The sequence below is a fragment of the Elaeis guineensis genome, chromosome 16 (genome assembly GCF_000442705.2).
Source record: "Elaeis guineensis isolate ETL-2024a chromosome 16, EG11, whole genome shotgun sequence".
NCBI classification, from domain to species: Eukaryota; Viridiplantae; Streptophyta; class Magnoliopsida; order Arecales; family Arecaceae; genus Elaeis; species Elaeis guineensis.
The window spans coordinates 32,869,520-32,890,348 of record NC_026008.2 but is presented as its reverse complement, the minus strand read 5'-3'; the positions used below and the strand labels follow the sequence as shown (position 1 = coordinate 32,890,348).

At 36.7% G+C, this 20,829-nt stretch overlaps 1 protein-coding gene across 4 annotated transcripts; it reads left to right on the top strand.

Annotated features, from left to right (window-relative positions):
• The first annotated feature begins 6,075 nt into the window (after positions 1-6,075).
• Positions 6,076-20,173, top strand: LOC105059419 (eukaryotic translation initiation factor 4G). Of its 4 annotated transcripts, XM_010942707.4 has the most exons (10): positions 6,076-6,185; positions 6,423-6,652; positions 6,781-6,902; positions 7,101-7,226; positions 7,434-7,501; positions 7,747-7,803; positions 8,185-9,522; positions 9,649-13,010; positions 19,333-19,527; positions 19,617-20,173. In XM_010942707.4, exons 2-10 carry the CDS (start codon positions 6,447-6,449, stop codon positions 19,945-19,947), a joined length of 5,805 nt encoding a protein of 1,934 aa, XP_010941009.1. In that variant the 5' UTR covers positions 6,076-6,185; positions 6,423-6,446; the 3' UTR covers positions 19,948-20,173. The 4 variants fall into 4 exon arrangements, with proteins under 4 accessions (XP_010941009.1, XP_073105887.1, XP_073105888.1 ...); XM_073249786.1 differs by lacking the exon at positions 7,747-7,803; XM_073249787.1 differs by lacking the exons at positions 19,333-19,527; positions 19,617-20,173 and adding an exon at positions 19,188-19,209.
• The last annotated feature ends 656 nt before the right edge of the window (positions 20,174-20,829 follow it).

Sequence of the window (20,829 nt, the reverse complement as noted above, 5' to 3'; positions counted from 1 at the left end):
GACCTTCATAACCATGAGATTCGCATCTCGCAAGATCTTTTGGACGTATGAGCAATTATCCTCAATGGCCTTCCTCGCACATCTTAAGATTCCGATTACGATGGGATCTAACTCTTGCCTATATAAATCACTCCTGGAGGTCCTCCAAGTAAGTATGAAATTTAAAATTGAAGTCTATACCTCAAGTCTAAAATTCGAGCATCATGGAGACCCAAGCTGAGTCTCTAGCAGTATCAAGCTAAAAGCAATCCTTTTGTGATAGAACTCTTTTGGACTCTCAAAGCTTTCTATATCTCTCTCTCTCTCTCTTACAAACTCACTCGAGCTCTCTCTCTCTACCTTCTACTCAGAACCTCCAATATTATCTTGAGGTGATCTGACTTAGGCATCGGAAGGTCCTTCATTAGAAAATTTCTGACAGGTGAAATTCTTTTGCCTTTAGTGTTTCAGAATCGATTTGGATGTTGGGGCGAATATTTGGCCACCATCAACTACTTCAAAGTCTCTGACCAACTATCTAGATCTCTTGATCACCTTATCCAGCTCTTTAGCTCATTGACCAACTCATCAGCCTATATTAGATTGATTTTCAACAGCAGCAGATAGTAAATATTTAATAACAAGAAAGCTTTGCCAAGAGACCCGAAAAAAGATTCACATGAGAAAATATAAAATAAACAAAAATTAGAACTTTATATGAAACAATGATCTAAACTTTAAAGACACGTATGTTATCAACTATAAGTTTGCAGTGCGTAGTTAATATATAATTAGGTTTAGAAATATTTGTAGGTTGAGTCCTAAGAAAACTCGTAAGATTTGTAATACAATTCACATTATTCTTACTCATGATCATTTTCTAGAGGAGTGACGTTCAGACCTGTTTTAGAAATTGAGAATTCAAAACAATCTACAAAATTGATTAGTAATAGTTTTTTATATTTTTATATAATTAAACTTTTCTTTGAAGAAGTATCTAAAGGAGGTGACCAACTCCATAACATCAAGTTCATGAACAAAGTACAAAAGTAAGACAAGAGGCAAGGTCCACAGCACACAAAACACTAGCAAAATCAGGAGGGAGATATAGTTTACAATAAGGGTCTGTTTGGATGGTTGGATCTAAAATCTTATGAGATTCATAATCCAACTATATAAAATATTGGATTATAAATAGGCTAGACCCTATATTTATAAATATGTAGGATCATTTTTGAGTGAGCTAGTCCGGATCCTATAGGGAGAAAAAAATGACCTACTAGGTCGTTTTTTCTTTTTATAGGATTCGGACCAATCCATTCAAAAAATGATTATGGATACTTATAAACAAATGGCTTGATCTATTTATAATACATTATTTTTTATGCTTGGGCCATGAATCTCATAAGATTTTGAGCCCAACCATCCAAACAGACTCTAAAGAGGATAATTTAAAGGATAGCAACTCGGGCCTTTGGTGGGGTGATGGCTACTGGAAGAAGATGGAAATTGCTCGTTCTGCAAACCATTTAGTAGTTACAAGCCCTGTTGAAGAAGGTGCACTTTTTCCCAACTCTTTATGTGATCAGTTACTAGCTTACTGCAGAAAAAAAAGGTGGCCAAGGCCAATTGGGAGGACTTGAGACGGTTAATTTCCCTCCATTTAGCCTCCATTCTCTCAGATAATTTGAAGTTGAAATGTAGGCCCGGCCACATTTGTTCCTAATGATGTTCTATATTTGAAGCACAAAGTGGCAATTGAATGATCCATAGAATTGATGTTAGCAGGGCAGAAAGGCACTTTAGGTTTTGCCTTCAGACTTTCTTTGTTAGATTTTCCTCTGGCTTTTGCTTTCCAAGCCAATCATATAAAGACTTTTTACTTTCTCTGGACTAGCTTATTTAAGCAGTATTGAAGAAAAGGGAACTATGATTCTATCATGTTTTAGGAATATGTAGAAGGATCAGATGGAATATAAACCACCATAGACACAAATTAATGATGTAGATCTTCGAGTTCTATGATATTGGACCATGATTCAATTAAGGTGCCTTGAAGCCATCACTTCTTTGATTATAAACTCAAATGGTTTGATTTTTAATTTGTACTTATTTTGAAAAACTGTAGGTGCAACATGGCATTTATATGTGTTTGTCCACCAAGATTGTCTAAGTTAACCTCATAGTTTCTAGAGTTCTCTATATCAACATCCAAATGGAGATTTGATTAGAAATAGTAACTAACATTTATTTTATAAATGTTGACCGTTGGATTGGTCAATTGCGTCCGCTTCTTTATCCATTAATTCTTGGTCAGAGCAATTGTTCAAAATGCTTTAAATGCTAATTTAGTGGTTATATTGGTAAAAAGTATGGTGCAAAGTTGATTTATGATATTTTGACAATGTCTGTTAAATCTTCAACTTAGAACAATGTCCAAATGACCGTCCTGACATTTAACTAAGACCAAGAAGATTACATATATTTATTCATTCTTGATCAAAATAAACATATATTGTTCAATCATCTTAAATGATAAATTATAAAAATGGAGGCTTGTTTTGTGTCCGGCTCGCATGCACTCTGGGAATGTTAGTATTAATATGGTCGACCGTATTAATGATATCAATATTAATATATTTAGTCATCATTAAATCTGTTATTTATTTGTAATATATATTAATGATGTTAATTTTAATGTGCTTTGTAATCATTAAAACTTAGAAATTTGACTATTGAAGTTCTTTATTATTATAATTTATTAAGTCACTATATTTTAAAAAAGAAAAACTATACCTGGCGTGTCGTATGGGATGGGTATTATTGATATCAGTATTAATAATGAAAGTTTTTTTATGAAGACAAAGTTTTTATATAAGTTTTTGCTCTCCCATCATTAAATTGATTGGCTAGCATGTAACAGAAATTTTGGCTATTAAAATTTTATTTTATTATAATTTATTATATTATAATATATATGATTAATACTAATCTAATATATATATATATATATATATATATATATATATATATATATATATATATATATATATATATATATATATATATATATATATATATATATTTTATGGAGACTAAGTTTTTATATAAGTTTTTGCTCTCCCATCATTAAATTGATTGGCTAGCATGTAACAGAAATTTTGGCTATTAAAATTTTATTTTATTATAATTTATTATATTATATATATATATATATATATATATATATATATATATATATATATATATATATATATATATATATAAATCGAGAGATGATTGATGAACTATTTAAATTGTCATCTATGAACGTCATTTGAATCAAAATCAATCGACAATATGCTACGTACCTAGACTCTTCTATTTAATAATTTTTAAAATATTGAATTAAAGAATGATATTATTGAAACCCACTTATGTGACCTAAAAGATGTTCTTAAAGTCTGATATTATAATTCTCTTAAAATAAAAGTCCATTCATGCATATAGTTAAGAATATGAATGAACATCAAAAATTTGGATGAATATTATTTTACTATTTATCAATAATTTTTTTTAAAATAATTTATTATATAATCTGGAATCCATGTGCAAAGTGCGAGCTCAAAACTAGTGATACCAATATTAGTGACACCAATAGATAATTTTTTATAAAGTATATAATAAAAATTTGATTATTGAGATCTTCTATTTATTATAATTTATTATATTATTATTTTATATTTAAAAAATAAAAAAAATTATACCATGTGCTAGTTTAAATCATTATGCTAGCATTTATAATTTAAACAATATACAAACCTTTCAAAGTTATAAAAATATAAAACTATTGGATCGTATAATATTTGTGCAGCAAGTAAATGATCCAAGCACATACTTGACATGTCAAATTATTCCTCTCAAAAACAAAAAGGGATAAAGGACATGTAAAATTATCCAATAATGAACTTTAGGACTCGGACAAGGAGACATATAACTAATAGAGGATTTCAAGGAACATTCCTCGTTCATTTCGTATCAGGACAGTGATGGGTATGTGGCGAGCTTGGACACGCTTCAGGAACAAAAATATTTTGCGGTAGGTTCCTCCTTAGGAACCGTTGAGAACAATACTTCCTTTTGCTTGATTGGTCCGTCGGTCCCATCATACCCGACCCTCCCACGGGGAAGGTGAGATTGGGAATTCCCCGCTCCACTAGGTTACAAAACGACCTGGCTTTCCAAAAACAAAATTGGAAAGAGAAATGTGGAATGAGCACGGATCCTTGCAGTGGTGCATGTCACCATCACAAAAAGATATATACTTGTTAAACAATTTGATCGTACATACCATACGTGATGAGTCATTATTGATAATCATTCATGTCATGATCTAAAATTTTATTAAAAAAATTAATACAAAAATATTATTTAAATTATTTTATCTTATATAGACATATGAGATTTATCAAGTTCACAGTAAATAAAAAATTAAATATATATTTGAACAGATCTTCATATATTTTTTTCATTTAAATTTTAATATTTTTATTAAGTTAATTATCCAAATTTATTTTCATTTACTTACAAATACTGTAGCCGGCTCACGGTCAAACATAGTGGACTTATGCTGCAGTGCTTCCTAGGCTATATAGCCTGTGGATTAGATTCATTTTGATATTATTTATTATTATTTATAATTTTATTTAAAAATAAATAAATAAATAATATTATTTAATTTTTTTTGATATTAAATAAATATTTAAAATCTATTTAATATATAATTAATGAAAAATTAAATATAAATTTATATGGATCCTCATAATTCATGCTTCATGAAGAATTCACAAACCAAAGTTTCACCCATATTGCTCACTATTATAGTATAGAGAGGATATATTTAGTTTCACATAGATTGTAAGTCAAAAAAAAATATGGATTATATGGATCAAGATTTTTTTTTTTTCTGTGAGACATCTTTTAAAAAATAAAATCATGAGATCCAACATGATATCTGACCTTACATATTTTTTTTTTTTGACTGGAGGACTATGTTGTGGTGCAGAGAGAATATTTTTAATCTTATATTTATTATAAATCAAAAATAAAATCACGAAGTCTAATATGATATTTGGTATGCGTTCAAATTAAAATAGATCATATTTTATGTACATAAATATAGCGATCGGGTTATCCGATCCATCCAAATCATCCGAATTTTTGGCCGCAGCACTGACCGTTACTTTTTGTCTGATGATCTCCTCCTAATCACACGCAGCCACGAGAAACACTTGCTTCCCATGCAAGCAAAACCTCGGAGCATTTTGTGAGCGTGCTTTTGTCTTTATATTGGTGCTGAGTGTGCCATCAACTCACCCTGATGTCATCTCAAAACTTTCTTTTATTTAATTAAACAACGACATCCGTTACGGGACCAAAGCTTAACCGGGAAAAGACTACAGAAAAAGTCCCACAAAAGTCTGAAACTCGGTGTTTGTTGCTGTCCCCATCCAATATCTTGGCGGTCGCAAAGAGGAGTGGTTGAGATACTCGAGCTGACATTTACTTCGCATAATGGCCAAGAGGCCCACCAAAATCTATTCAAGATTGTGATACCTTGTGATCTACACTCTTTTGGTTTCTGGCTCAGGAATAAATTATGCCAGCTAGAATAGTACTACTATTCTTATGTGATTATAATTTGGTAATAAATTTCAACTGAGAGTATTTTGTATATCTGACTCCAAGATTTGATTTTTCATGTACCAGCTTGTGCCTGTTGATACCTTTCTCAGCAGGCATACACTTATACCAAGCTTTATGCCTTTTTATTCCCAGTTCAAATGCTTCCTTGCAGATTCAATGCCTCAAAAATTGGTGAATCTTGAATGTTCCCTTGATCCACAATAGCAATTAATAAAATCTTAATTCTTTTTAAATGCTGGATAAAGCCTTGCATATGCTTCATCATGGAATGGAATAAAGAACAATTTAGAATAATTTGACATGGGCCGTAGACCGGGTCCATCAAGAAATAGAAGGGGAGTTTGCTCCCTGCGCGTCTTGTCATATATGAATAACCTTTTCTTAATTTATTTAATCATTCTTTATGTTATATATACTCTCCCCCCTATCTCCAAGAGAACCCTTTCGCATCCGCGCTTCTCTGTTTTCCCCCACATTCGACCGTTTTTCAAACCGCGATTCTATCTCTTCTCCGGCTTCAGGTGAGAGATTGATCTCAAAACCTTCGAAATCGAATCTGCCAATGCGTTAAAGTTGTTTCTTTCTCCGCTTTTTCTTGATATGTTTTGATTCTTTCGCGCTTCTTTTGTTTTTTTTTTTTTTTTTTTTTCTGGGATTTGGGGTTGGGGAAATCTAGGGATATTTCGTCGGTTTTGATCGGTTGATTGGATTGATTTTTTTTTGTTTTTTTTTTTTGAGATTGATTTTTGGTGCTATAGGTGGGTGGAAGAAAAGACGGATTTATGTCCTTCAATCAATCCAGGGCAGATAAGAGTGACGGCCAGCAGCTGAGGAAGAGTGTTCGTTCCAGCAACTTCGGCCAGCACAGGGGATATTCCGGCGGCGGCGGTGGGAAGGGCGGCGGCTCCGCCCCTTCTCCCCACCTCTCCTATTCCTCCTCTTTTCCATCTTCTTCATCGAGCCACCCGCCCCTCTCGACAAATCGGAGGTAAAGACTTTATCTTCCCTGAGGCATGTAATGCCTTTTTTCTTGATGGAGGACATCTTTTATGTTGATTTGGATCATGGGCATTCAAAAGTTGGGGTTTTTATTACGTTTTTCTTGTTGGTTTCTAGTTTCAAGAAGTCTGGGAATGGACAAGGAGGGCCATCTAGGGCAAACCTCTCGAGTTCGAGTTCGGAGGCGAGTGTTACCGCTGCCGCTGGAGCTCCTGTTGCTACGCGGGCTGTGCAGAATGGTACTTATGTCCAGCCACGCTTGCGTGGTTGTTAAAATTTCTGATTATTATTTTTATTAAGATTTTATCAGTTTTGGTTGGTCGTTTGGATTGAGTGGTACCTGAAAAGAGTAGATTGGAATGCTGAAAAAAGAAAAAAAAATCTATATCCTTAATTTAACCCATCTTTCTGACGTTCCGGATCATCTGATGCACCAGTGCCAAGTGCCACAAAATCTGGGGATGCACCCATTCCGAGAAGCTCCCAATTCTGCTTAAGGGCTCCAATATCTCGGTCTGCTGCAGGAGCTTCAGATTCCGCAGACCCTGCAACTCCAGCCAGCGGTAATTTCTTGATGGTTTTTGAATGTTTACTCCAATGGATTGTGTACGCTAAGATGTCTTTCCTCCTTTCTGTACTGACTGTTATAATTGGGAGCATGGTTTGCTGCAAATGGCGGTAGTGTCTCTGCAGGAGGTCACATGCAAAAACTTTTTAAAAAAATATATTATTCAATTAGGCTTATTTGTGAAATGATTCCTTCCCTTCAGGCGATGGAACCGAGACATTTACTCTTCAATTTGGGTCTATAAGTCCTGCTCTCATAGATGGAATTCAGGTATATATTCTTGCTTTATTCTTCTCATTTAACTTTATGCTATTTGTATTGGCTCTTGTTTAGTTTTTCTTTCGTAGTACACCTTCTGATTCGGAAAAATTTTTTATGATTGATATAGGTTCCTGCTTGTTATATATTCTTGGTTTATGCTCCTCCTTTAACTTTTTGCTATTTGTATTGGCTCTTGTTTATCTTTTTTCATCGTATACCTTCTGATTTGGCAAAATTTATTACGATGGATATAGATTCCTGCTCGGACTACCTCAGCTCCACCTAATCCGGATGAGCAGAAGCAGGACCAGGTTTGTAGATGTTGTGCTGGATTTTTAGAATTTACTTTTCATGAGAAAAAAAGTGTTGGCTGCAAGTTGATTATTGAAATAACTTTGCTTTGATGTTGGATGAATCAACATTATATTCCTGTAGCTGTTCATGTTCTACATGACTTGTACCACTCGATATCTTTATTAGTTTGATGAATCAAACTGTATGATTTTTTGATACATGTCAAACAGATGCATAAGTGCTTTGGCTTGGGATATGTTATTTTGTCCAAATGTTCAGTCTCCATCATGAGGAAGTTCTCATCATTGTCAAATAAATAGCTGTTATTCTGATCCCTTTTTTTAAAAAAAAGAAATTTCTTATGTTATTCTTTCAAGATCTTGAATTCCATCATGCAGGCTCACCATGGTTCACTTAGCATGAAGCCGAAAATGCCTGTACACTCTGGATTTCAGCATCTGCAGCAAACTCAGAAGGATACAAGTGGTGCTAACAAATCAAATACTGGAGAATCTCACCCTCCTGCCCAGGTAAAGCAGGATATGTACTCACAAATTTCAGCTGCCACTGCTGTACCACTACCCAATTCTTCTGTTCTTCCTATAGCTGGAAGATCTATTCCGGTGGCCTTTCAACAGCCACGACTTCCCCTGCAATTTGGTGGCCCCAGTCCTCAGATGCAGTCACAGGGTGTGGCTGCAAGTTCATTGCAAATGCCAATAACATTGCCTGTTGGAAATGTCCCTCAAGTACCGCAACAGATGTTTCTCCATACTCTCCAGTCCTATCCTCTGCAGCCGCAGATGATGATGCACCAGGGACAGGGCTTGGGCTTTGCACCTCCAATGAGTCACCAGCTGCCACCTCAGTTAGGAAGAACAGGAATTTGTATTGCCACTCCACAATTTGCACAAAAGCAGCCTGGAAAATTTGGTTCTCCTCGCAAGACCATTATAAAGATAACTCACCCAGAGACCCATGAGGAGCTGAGACTTGACAAGAGGACAGATTTATATACAGATAGTTGTTCTGCAGGGCAAATGTCCCATCCTAATGTACCATCTCAATCTCAACCAGGTCCATCATTTACTACTCCACATTACCATCCTCCACTGCAACCCAATGCTTATAACCCATCACAGATGTTCTTCCCTACCTCAACTTCTCTTCCTTTGACAAGCAGCCAGATGCCTTCTGATTCACAGGCACCAAGATATAGCTATTCAGTTGGCCAAAGTGGCGAAGCCATTTCATTCATGAATCCGTCTGTCCTTGAGCCCGTGCCAGGAAGCAAATCTGGGCCTTCTTTGCATAGTCTATCTGAACCGCTGAAAGTGGAGGCTATGCTTGTCTCTGTTCCATTGGCTCCAATTCTGGAGGTGGTGAAGCCAGTTGTTGGTTTGCATGGGAATAATGCTGGTACAGCATTTGTGACAGTTAGCATGCCCATAAGCAATGCTGAAGCATCTAGCATGTTAAAGCCTTCTGGAAAAAACATGATTTCTCATCAAAATGACTGTAAAATCAGTCCAGAAAGTTCTGTTCAGCAGCCCATATCAGCTTCTCAGCCATTGGAAATCTCAGAGGCTTCATCCTCATCAGTTCTTGTTGCCCCTCCTGTTGACACAGGAATTGATGGCAGAAGAAAAGAACCTATTCGAAGATTGGACTTGTTGAAGGATCACCAAAAAAAGCCCAGTAAGACGGATCCCAGACACTCACCAGACCAGCAGCAGGTGCAAAATTTTTGATGTTTCTTATTCTTTCTATTTTTTCCCCTCTCATATAGAAGATATATTCTGTTGCCATTATCTATGAGGCAATATTTATGTGTAACTTTGAGACATTTTTGGATGGTGCAGACAGGTACATCTGATTCTGCAAATAGGATGAACTTGTCTTCATTTAGCCAGGGTGCTCCTGGAGATGTTACAGCAAGGCAACTATCCAAAAATTCTGAGAAAGTTCAAGAATTTTCCTGGGCAGATATGTCAACCACTAGTTTTTCTTCACTTGGCTTACAACAAAGTAGTTCTACTGAAGTCAGAACTTCAAAAGCTGTTCAAAGTCAAGTAGTCCTTACAGAATCAGAAACATCTGGAGTTATTTTGGTGAAGGAAATACCACAAGATGTTTGTCTGAGAGCTGACAGTGTACCTCTACCTAAAGAGAAAGGTTCTTCTGAGACATCAACTTCCACTGGTCTTGAGATGGATGGAACTGTAACCAAGAAATCTTATCCTATTTTTAGTCAGGAAAATTCTATCTTGTTAAATGTTGAACTGGGACAAGAAATAGTGGCAAAGAAGGAAAATTGTAAAACTGAAATATTTGGTTATTCCTCAAGAGATACCAGTAATTCAAAAGTGTATCCAATATCTGCCATTACTGAATGTGTTGAAGGCACAGAACCAGTTAAGTTGGTTAAGCAAGATGGGGCTGGACGAGATAATTTAGAAAGTTCAACTACCTGTGAGTCTTATGGCGCTGAAAGGCAACGGTCTGGTTCTTACAATGAAGCAGTGGAGCAAAGCTCACTGGTTGAGAAGACACCTGAGGAATTAGGCAACTCTGCTAGTACATCTTTGGATTTCATAGAAGCTGAAGTGGTTCCTTCAAGTCCTCTTTCATCCATAAATGTTGAAGAAAAAAAACTTTCCTCTTCAGATGCCATCACAAATACAAGTAAATCATTATACATCCACGATGATGGCTTGAGTGGATCTGATGCCTCACAACCAGAAACAGGTGCTGTTTCCGCCCCTGTTACTTCTAAAGTGAAAGACAAACTGGCAGAAAAAGTTACAAAGGTTTCTAGTGAGGATCCAGTTTCTTTTTTGTCATCTAGGCCCAAGGACAGGCCTTCTTTGGAGGCTCCCAGGGGTAAGCATTCTTCGGGAAAGAAGAAGAAGAAGAGGGAAATTTATTCAAAGGCTGACGCTGCTGGAACTTCTGATCTTTACAATGCGTACAAGGGTCCTGAAAGAAAACAAGAAATTACCTATATCTCAGAAAGTGTTGATAGTTCTGCAGTAGTGGATGGAAAACATGTGACTGCAGATACTGATAAGGATGTTGTGGCTGTTGAGGGAGATGGACAGAGCAAAGTTGAAGTGGATGATTGGGAAGATGCAGCTGATATCTCCACTCCAAAATTGAGAATATCAGAGGATGGACAGCAAGCTAGTCAAGCAAAGAAAGATTGTGGAAATGAAACTATGAGGAGAAAGTATTCCAGGGATTTTCTATTGACCTTTTCTGAGCAATGTACTGTTCTTCCTGCAGGGTTTGAGGTTAGATCTGATATAGATGATGCTTTGATGAGTGTTTTGGTTAGTGCTTCCTATGTTGTTGATCGTGAACCCTACCCAAATCCTGGAAGGATTACAGATAGATCTCCAGGAGCTTCCAGGGCAGATCGCCATATGTTTGGCATTCTGGATGATGATAAATGGATGAAAGCATCTAGTTCTTTTGCTTCTGTACGCGACCTTCGGCCAGAGATTGGTCATGGAGCATCTGTTATGAACTTCCGTCCAGGACAAGGTGTTAACCATGGGGTTTTAAGACATCCACGTGGACGGTCATCTGGTCAGTTTGCTGGAGGGATTCTTTCTGGGCCCATGCAGTCCTTGGCATCTCAGGGAGGGATACCACGCAATGGTGCTGATGCAGACAGGTGGCAGCACTATGGCACTCAGAGAGGGTTAATTCCTTTTCCTCAGTCTCCTTCACAAGTAATGCACAAAGCTCAGAATAGATATTTGGTCGGTAAGGTGACTCATGAGGAAGAGGCAAAGCAAAGACAACTGAAAGCCATATTGAATAAGTTGACACCTCAGAATTTTGAGAAGCTATTTCAGCAAGTCAAGGAGGTTAATATTGACAATGCTGTTACTCTTACTGGTGTAATCTCGCAGATTTTCGACAAAGCTTTGATGGAGCCAACTTTCTGTGAGATGTATGCTGATTTCTGTTACCATCTTGCTAGTGAATTACCTGATTGCACAGAGGGCAATGAAAAGATTACCTTTAAAAGGTTGCTTCTAAACAAGTGCCAAGAGGAATTTGAAAGAGGGGAGAGAGAGCAAGCTGAGGCTAATAAAGCCAAAGAGGAAGATGAGACTGAACAATCTGAAGTGGAAAGGGAGGAGAAAAGGATCAAGGCACGGAGGCGTATGCTAGGAAATATCCGGTTAATTGGGGAATTGTACAAGAAAAGAATGTTGACAGAGAGAATTATGCATGAATGCATCAAGAAGTTGCTTGGGCAGTATCAGAATCCTGATGAGGAAGATATTGAAGCTTTGTGCAAGTTGATGAGTACAATAGGTGAGATAATAGACCATCCCAAGGCCAAGGAACATATGGATGCTTATTTTGACATGATGGGAAAACTATCAACGAATCAGAAGCTATCATCTCGGGTTAGGTTCATGCTGAAGGATGCAATTGATCTGAGAAAGAATAAGTGGCAACAAAGAAGGAAAGTTGAAGGCCCGAAGAAAATTGAAGAGGTGCATAGAGATGCAGCTCAGGAGCGACAGGCTCAAGCAAGTAGATCAGCTCGTGGTTCTGGTATTTCTGTCTCAAGAAGAGGACCACCTGCTGATTTTGGTCCACGGGGATCCACTATATTGCCTTCTCCAAACTCCCAGATTGGTAGCATACGCAACTTATCACCTCCGGTTTGTGGGTATGGGAGTCAAGATGTTCGATTATCAGATAGAGATCCATTTGAAAGTAGAACATTGTCTCTTCCCCTACCCCAAAGACCTGCTGATGATAATTCAATTACCCTTGGCCCACAAGGTGGTCTTGCTAGGGGTATGTTTGTTCGAGCTCAGTCTTTGATGTCAAGTGCTCCCTTGGCTAATATTTCTCCAAGTGTTGGTGACAATAGTAGAATGCCATCTGGTCCAAATGGCTACGGTGTGACACTTGATAGGATACCTTATAGCTCAAAAGAAGAAATATTGCCAACATATATGCCAGATAGGTTCTCTGGGGCACCTCATGATGAACTGAATCCTCAAGATCATAATACTTCTGTAGGGAGCAGGAACAAGATTGCAGATTGTTCTTTGGAACAGTCTGCAGCAACCATCCTTCCTTCTGGTCATATGCAGGGATCTTTAAGTGGCGGTGCAGGATCTGAAGCAACACCATTGTCTGAAGAGGTTTTGCGAGAGAAATCAATATCAGCAATAAGGGAATTCTATAGGTAACATCTTTTTCCCTTTTTCACCTTTTCTGAGTGCTGTTGAAAGATGTACATGTTATCATGCAGTATGTGTACCATTGTTTTTGTACCTGATGGTAAAGATTACTAAAGAAGGCTGGTTAAACAGTAATGAGGTTACATGGCAGTTGTAGGCTTACTGCCAGTTTAGGGGAACACACAATTTAGTTGATCATGACTATAAAAGTGTTCCAGCTAGTCGATAATTTCACATGGTTATGGATATTTACTCACCTATTTGGCATCTGACCTCTTATTTTTCTGGAAGGGGATATTTGCATATTTAATTTGTCTTTATCATGATACTGTGCATTATATTTTGCTTGTATATATAGATTGCTTTGAATTATATCATCCTTGACTATCCTGTACATGCTACTCATAAAGTGATACGTTGCTATCTCATCATTCTTTTTCATAAATTTCTACTTCTAAAACTCTGTGTTGGGAATCTTGCTTTTGGCTTAGAGTATTGAATAGTAAACTTGACTTCTCAGTTTTTTTTGGTTTATTCAGTACTTAGACTGGCCACTAATCTTAGCTAGAAGACAGCAATCATTTTTTCCTCAATGTGAATTTTTACTTGTCTAGGACATCAGTTTGTGTGTCTTTAATTGTTTTGACCTTATATTTTATCTTATTCCTACTTTATAATTTTCTACCGGACTGATGGCGTCCTTCCATATTCTTTCACCATCAGAATAACTCTTACAAATCACTTGTCTTATATTACCATCTGCTACCCTTTTTTTAAAGTCCCTTGTTCCATACATAATATGGCTGCTCAAATGCTGAAGCAGTCGTATGAACAGCCATGTAATGCCTAACTGCTTATGTGGCACCCATTTAAACACTCAAGGAGCTGTTGAGTTTTTGTAGTCATTTAATTGTTGCATAAATGTTTTAGCACTGACTAAAATTTATCATCATGCAGATTGCAGACTAGAAGATCACATGATCTAGCAGCTATTTAATCATAATCATTTACAAATAATTATCTAGCTGTTGATATTGGAAAATTCTGTCCAAATTTATTATCAACTATTCAAAGTGTAATATCTGATATAGTAGTTAAATGATGCAATAATCTAACTGTGCAATTATTTCATTTAATGTTGCTGTACTCGGGACATTACAAGATAACTAGGAACATGTTACATTTAAATACATCAAAGCAGGCTAAAAAGAGGAGCTTGTTGTCTTTTGTCCTAATGTTCTCACCAAGGATCGGCTTATCATCTATACACTTCTGTGAATGGAATAATTGATCAGGATATAGCGTTATATGAACATGCCAATACCACAAAATTTTGAGAAAAAAATGATAATGATCCTAGGGAACTGCAACAAATAACAAATATTTTACAAAACTACTTATGACACATTTTTTTTGTTAGTTTTTGTTTCCAAAAACTCTAAGATCCGTAGATTGGTTGATTAGCTCTCTTTGAAACACTTAAACTAATGTCCTTGGGAGGCCCTATTATAGAAGTAGAACCAATGTTGAAATCACCCTAAGCAAACGTAATGGTTTATGATCCCTTTTTCCACATCTTTCCTAAGGGTATAAAGTACTCCTTTTTAAAGAAATCTGTTATAAAAGAATTATGAATATCTTCATCAAAATGTCTTTCAAAGTGTGCCAAAACTCACATAGCCAAGCAAAAAGAAACCATACAAATGTTTCATTTCAAAAACAGGTGCCTTCGCTTGTTAAACTCCCTGAATCACTTCATTCCATACTTTCAACCCTGGCATTTCAGGATTGATGAAAAGGAGATATTATAAGCCAGGTATTCAATAAAAAGGTAGTTTACTTATTGTTCTTTTGAAAAAAAGACTGGTTGGAACCCTTTGGTGCTTATGCCTTATATGATACCAAAATATGGAATAACTTACATGTTCCAGATGTGATGACATGCTTGCCACTAGTGCACGTAGGTCTTACACTTAAAGGCAGGAAGCCTCCCTTTGGTTGTGGATTTGGTGATAGAACTTATGCTTCATGTTCTTAATTAAAGCAAGAGTCACCATAACTTCCTACAAGGCAAAAGATAAGACCAATCTAATGTTGATTCAATCTAAATATTGAATCCATTGAAGGGCTAAATCTAATTTTGGGATAAGAGATGAGTTTTTGGTCGAATTAGAATTACCTTTTCGATCTTTCTTGCTGAAAAAAGACCGGCAACAAATTATCTAGTTATCCATGATTTAGGTTTAATTTTTGAGCCCAAAGAGGAAAAAAAAGGAGCTGCTTAACCCCTACTTAGTGACACTTGGCACCTTCTGCGGGAATGCTCCTCCGTCGACATTAGACATGTCTATCGTGAGGCCAATAGTGCGGACTGTGCGGCCAACTGGATGACCTCCTTTGTGGCAGAGCACACTGGAGTGGATGTATGGACTGACATGACCGAGGTGCCTTAGGCATTTCGGGAGGTTCTTCTTTTTGACTTTTTTGGCTGTGTTCATATGCATAATGTATGAAAGAAAAAAAGAGAAAAAAAAAAAGAGAAAAAAAGGAAAGAAGTCAAGATTCAAGAATAACTAGTTTCTTTTAGTCATTATAACTTTATTACACCGTATCCTTCATTTTTTACACGATAACAAAAATCCTAGTCTAGATCCTATAGATCCTAGGACAGGTTTATGATTTAAAAGATGGAAATGAAGGAGAAAGTACACAATAGAAGCACTTAAAAGGACAGAAAGTGTGGTTGGACAGCCTAGACAACAATCCAGCTTTCTTCCTTTCCTTCTTTCCTCTCCTTTTCTTTTTTCTTTTTCTTTCATGTGTTGTTATTTTTCCCTACCATCCATTTCTTGTGCCTAAGAGGAACTAGGCATCCCCATATACTGTTCATGAGATGAGAGGGGTGCACGACTTCCAGGGCCTTCCTTCTTAGCAATATGGATCCCATTACGTTGGTTGCCATTTGTTGGTGCTTGGGACAGAGTAATTGCTGACTTGAACAACTTAGAGACCAAATAACTCTAAAGTGAGAATCCTGCTAAAAATTTAACCTCAAGTGTTAAATATTAAAATTACTGAAACCTTTTTAGAAACCCCTAGAGACTTGTTTGAGCAATTTAGCTGGAAGAGCAAACCAATCTCATTGGGTTCATGGATCGAACAGCTCATCTGGGCATGACGCACAACAACCCACCCGAGCCCAGCCCGTATACTGCGGTGTTAAAAAAAAAAAAAAAAAAGGATGCAAACCCTGCAAGATATGGGCTTTTTTTTGCCCAGCAGGCCCACCAACCCCGACCCGACCCCCCGGCCCCCGGGGAAAAAAAGCCCATATCTTGCGGGTTCGGGGGGGGGGGTTGGAGGGGAGGGGATTGGGTCGGGTTTATGTTGGCCATGCCCAAATGGGCTTTCTAATCCGTGAATCCAGCTGGATTGGTCTGGCTGTTCCTGTTGAAACACCCAATCCTCTACACGACCCCACATATTAGATGAATATTTACACGAGTAGCTATGCTCACCTGCAATGTTACTTGGACACATGATGCTTATGCCGAGTGTCCAAAAGAATAATGCATGAGTCTTCTTAAAAATAGATGTGGAAGCATGTCTATATCTATACATGTATGTGTAAGCTATGTTTATGCTCCTTACGTTCATAAATGGTTTCCAATTGTTATGTTAGAATTAAAAAAACTTTAATAGAGAAGTGCCGAAAGTAGATACAGCATCATAATTTCATGGTATAAAGAGTCGAGTGTTGTGAAGTGTCCAAGTGTCCAGAATATCATGAAACATAAAATTTGGAGTGTTCCAGTTAACACTGCTTAGCTGCTTATCTTTCACATATCTCGAGATAATCCTCCACTACTTGTTTGTTAACCCGCTGTGTGGCATAAGACTCTTCTTTCTTCTTAGTTAAGTCTTTAGCTTCTATGGCTGGTGTATCTCTTGTCCGCTCATGCCACATGGGATTTTTCTGGCCCTTTTCCTTGCATTCAATTATCATTAATCCTTAATCATCAAGAAAATGCACCTAACCTCTGGCATCTTCTGCATGTTTGGCTCTAATGCCTCCTTTAACCAGTCTAGATTAGTGGTTGTTGACCTCACCAGACAATCAACCACTTAAGTTTCCAGTAGTGCTTTTTTAGTTGGTTTCTCCTCCTCAAGCCTACTGTTCCAACCTTGTTGGCTTATGGTTTCTATTGTTGGGTCACTGGTTTAGCTTCTTTCTCTGGCAGCAGCATGGTGATGAGGAGAAGGGTCACTTTGCTTTTTTCTTATAGGTTTTCTATATTGTTGTTATGAGATGCATCAAAACCTTTTGACATTTGTTATCTTGTCATATAGATTAAGTTAGTGTTCAACCAACAGATAGAAAATAATTTAATTCCTTGGTTGGATCAACAAATTTCAAGGATGTTTACTAGTAGCCTTTTAACCTAAATCCCAAATATATTTATTTTCTTCTCTATTTTATAATATTTGGCACTCTCTATATAGAATTCATGACTAGCATGCAAGAGAACTTTTCAGCTGCTTACCTCTTTTATTTTCCCCCTTCTCCATCTTATTCATTATCGTCTGCTACTTTGGTTTGTCTGATTGCTCCACTGTTATGTCAAATGCATGGGAAAATGAGTTGATAGAATTCATCATCATCTTTCTTGCAAATTTTCACATCACTTCCTATTTTCACTTCTTTCCCCATTGTTTGAAAAGCACAATCTCATTGTTCTCCTTTTTGCTTTATTTCTTTAAAGCCCGATTGTCTTCTTTTCCCTATTGCTGTGCCGTTTATTTGTATTCCATGATTAGGCATATAACTTTCTATTCTTAATTACCTTAGTATGCTTTAAGAATAACCATATGTTTCTTATAGTATTGTAGCCTGCTTATTTCCCCATATGTCCCCTTGGAACTTTGTGAAATTAGTGACTTTTTTGTGAGATGAGGGGCTTTTCCCCATTTCTTTTTGAGCCTTGAAACTATCATTTCCTTATCAAATGTATTTTGAATTATTTTCTTGTGATTTTGATATATTTTCTGAAATTAATTAGTTTTTACATAACTAACTTCACATGCATGTTACCAAAAAGTAGAACTTGATGCATAAGCAGCCATAGATTGTACTCCCATCTCACCTCTCTTTCCCTATATTTTCCCTCTTTGTTTATCCCAGTCCTTATCAAAATCAATGGATTACTACTATTGCTGTTAATGATCCAAATAGTAATATTTTGCCCAAAATTTTGTTAAGGGGAGATTATAGACATTGAGGTGGCTATTAGAAAGGGTCAACCTTAGATGTTTTACTTTGATAAGGCATTTTAGATCACAAATCTAATATAGCATGTACCAAGACTTATCATCTCGCAATTAGATCCCATACTGGTACTATGCTGGTACAGTGTGCATACGCCCGATATGGGGGTCAGTTTGGCATACTAAGACTTGGTGCACCCTCTATCGAGTTTTGGTTTGGTACTGGTATGGTATGGTATTGCCCCATAGGGGGCGGTATGTCTGATACAAGGCAATGTGCATCAATATGACAAATCATATCCATGCCAAGGTCCACAAAATAGGTACCGAGAACTATACCGGTATTAGTGTTAATTCAATATGGTATGTATGGTATGTGCTCCATATCGAGACAAGATTCCAACATTTTTCTCATTTTCTATCATAGTGCCGCTTGAAACTAGGTGGTATGGGTTGGCATTTGCGGTTCTACTTGATTTGGACTGGTTCTGCTCATATATTAATCTATATCGTAGTACTGTACTGGTACCTTATCGGGATGACATGGTACAATTGGTATGGGTTGGGACAGCAAAGCATGTTCTATGCGGAAGCAAACCTCCTTAGTTTTCAGGTTGAAAATTGTAACTATTATAGGCAAACTAGAAGCAATCTGGAGTTTTTATTTTGGATATGAATTATTCCAAATTGATGTAAATATTCTAATACACTTTATTGTTATGGTTTAGATACAAAGCTATGGTCTGTACGCTCATCATTGGTGACATGACTTTTCTTGAGTAATTGAGGTTTTTGTTATGGATTTGTTACTTTTTGTATTAATTTTGTTCAATTTATGAGCTTGAATAGCTTCTTTTTACATGTTTCCTGAAATGAAACTTTTCTCAAACCTCATGCTTTGGCTTACTATTCACCAGGTCCTGAATGCCTTGTCTACCAATCGCCATGCATGTTAAGTTAAATTTGTGTGGTTATATTTTCCTCTGCCTTTTTTTTGAAAAAAAAATTGTTATATCTTGATTGGAGTTTGATTGCTATTTTTTTTTCTTTTCATCTCACTAGTGCCAGAGATGAGAAGGAGGTATCTTTGTGTCTCAAAGAACTGAATTGTCCAGACTTTTATCCTGCCATGATATCATTCTGGGTCACAGACTCCTTAGAGCAGAAAGACATGGAGAGGGATCTCTTGGCTACACTTCTTGTCAACCTTTGCAAGTCTCAAGATAGCTTGCTTAGTCAAGTACAGCTTATCGAGGGGTATGAACGCCAGTTGTTAAAACCCAATAAAGTATGAAAGCAACATTTGTTTCAATGAAGGAAATCTTATAGACTCTTGTTTTTGCCAGGTTTGTGTCAGTTCTCTCCTTGCTGGAGGATGCTGTAAATGATGCTCCCAGAGCAGCTGAGTTTCTTGGTCGCATCTTTGCAAAAGTTATATTGGAAAATGTGGTTCCACTCAGAGATATAGGAAAACTAATCCAGGAAGGTGGAGAAGAGCCTGGGCGCTTATTGGAGCTCGGGCTTGCATCAGAGGTCCTTGGTAGCATCCTGGAAGTTATCAAAAGGGAGAAAGGGGATGCTGTTCTGAATGAGATCCGTGTGAGCTCCAATCTTCGGTTGGAGGATTTCAGACCACTGCATCCAATAAAGGCAAAGAAATTGGATGCATTCCTTTAGAGATGTTTGGTTGGATTATTATGTTTAGGTCTTACAAGGCATTTCCGTGAAAATGCTTGTTGAGTTCTTTGTTACATCCTGTCATTTTAGTTTTAATTTTCCAATGCCTTATTGAATTCACATCTGTCCTTCGAAATAGAGCATTATTCAAGAAGCTTGTTACAAACATAAGCTGGCAATTGTCTCTTATTGATGGCAAGAGATTGGAGAAGAGTTCCTTTGGCAAGCTGTTCGTCTCTTATTTGATGAAAGACAACGGGGAGAAGGTTCTGTTCAAAGACCTTTCTTTTTGTTAAAAAAAAGGGAAGGGGTGACCGACCCTCCTCTAGTCCATTGAAGTAATAAAGTCAGAGTAGCATAGGCAGGACTTGAAAGTAGGCCCCAGGTACCATGACTTCCAATGTCTTTACAACCTGAACCTATTTGCATCTAAAATACATCTACATCCATTTTTTATTCAAATATATATAGGTATGGATATAAATTTTGATATTTGACTGCTGCATGTATTCATATTTTTATGTCAAAGAAAAAACCATATATATGTGGATACATGATAAACAAATATCTGACCTGTATCCGTATATCCAAATATGTTTGCATCCTTTTTATTCTTATGTAGCTTTCAAACTGTAAAGTAATGTAAGTGACATTATCAATGTCTTTATTAATTTTTCTCTCATATGGTCATCATTTTGATTTAATGGATTGTATGCTTAACTGGTAGTTTTTAATTTGAAGTGTGCAACATGGTAGAATATTTAGGATCCCTTAAAGGGAGTCAGGCGATTAAGTGGATATGGCTATTGCCTTTCTTGTTTCTGGTACCATCATTTGTTTGTTGTATATAAATAATGAAAAAAAGGAATGGTTATTTTGAGA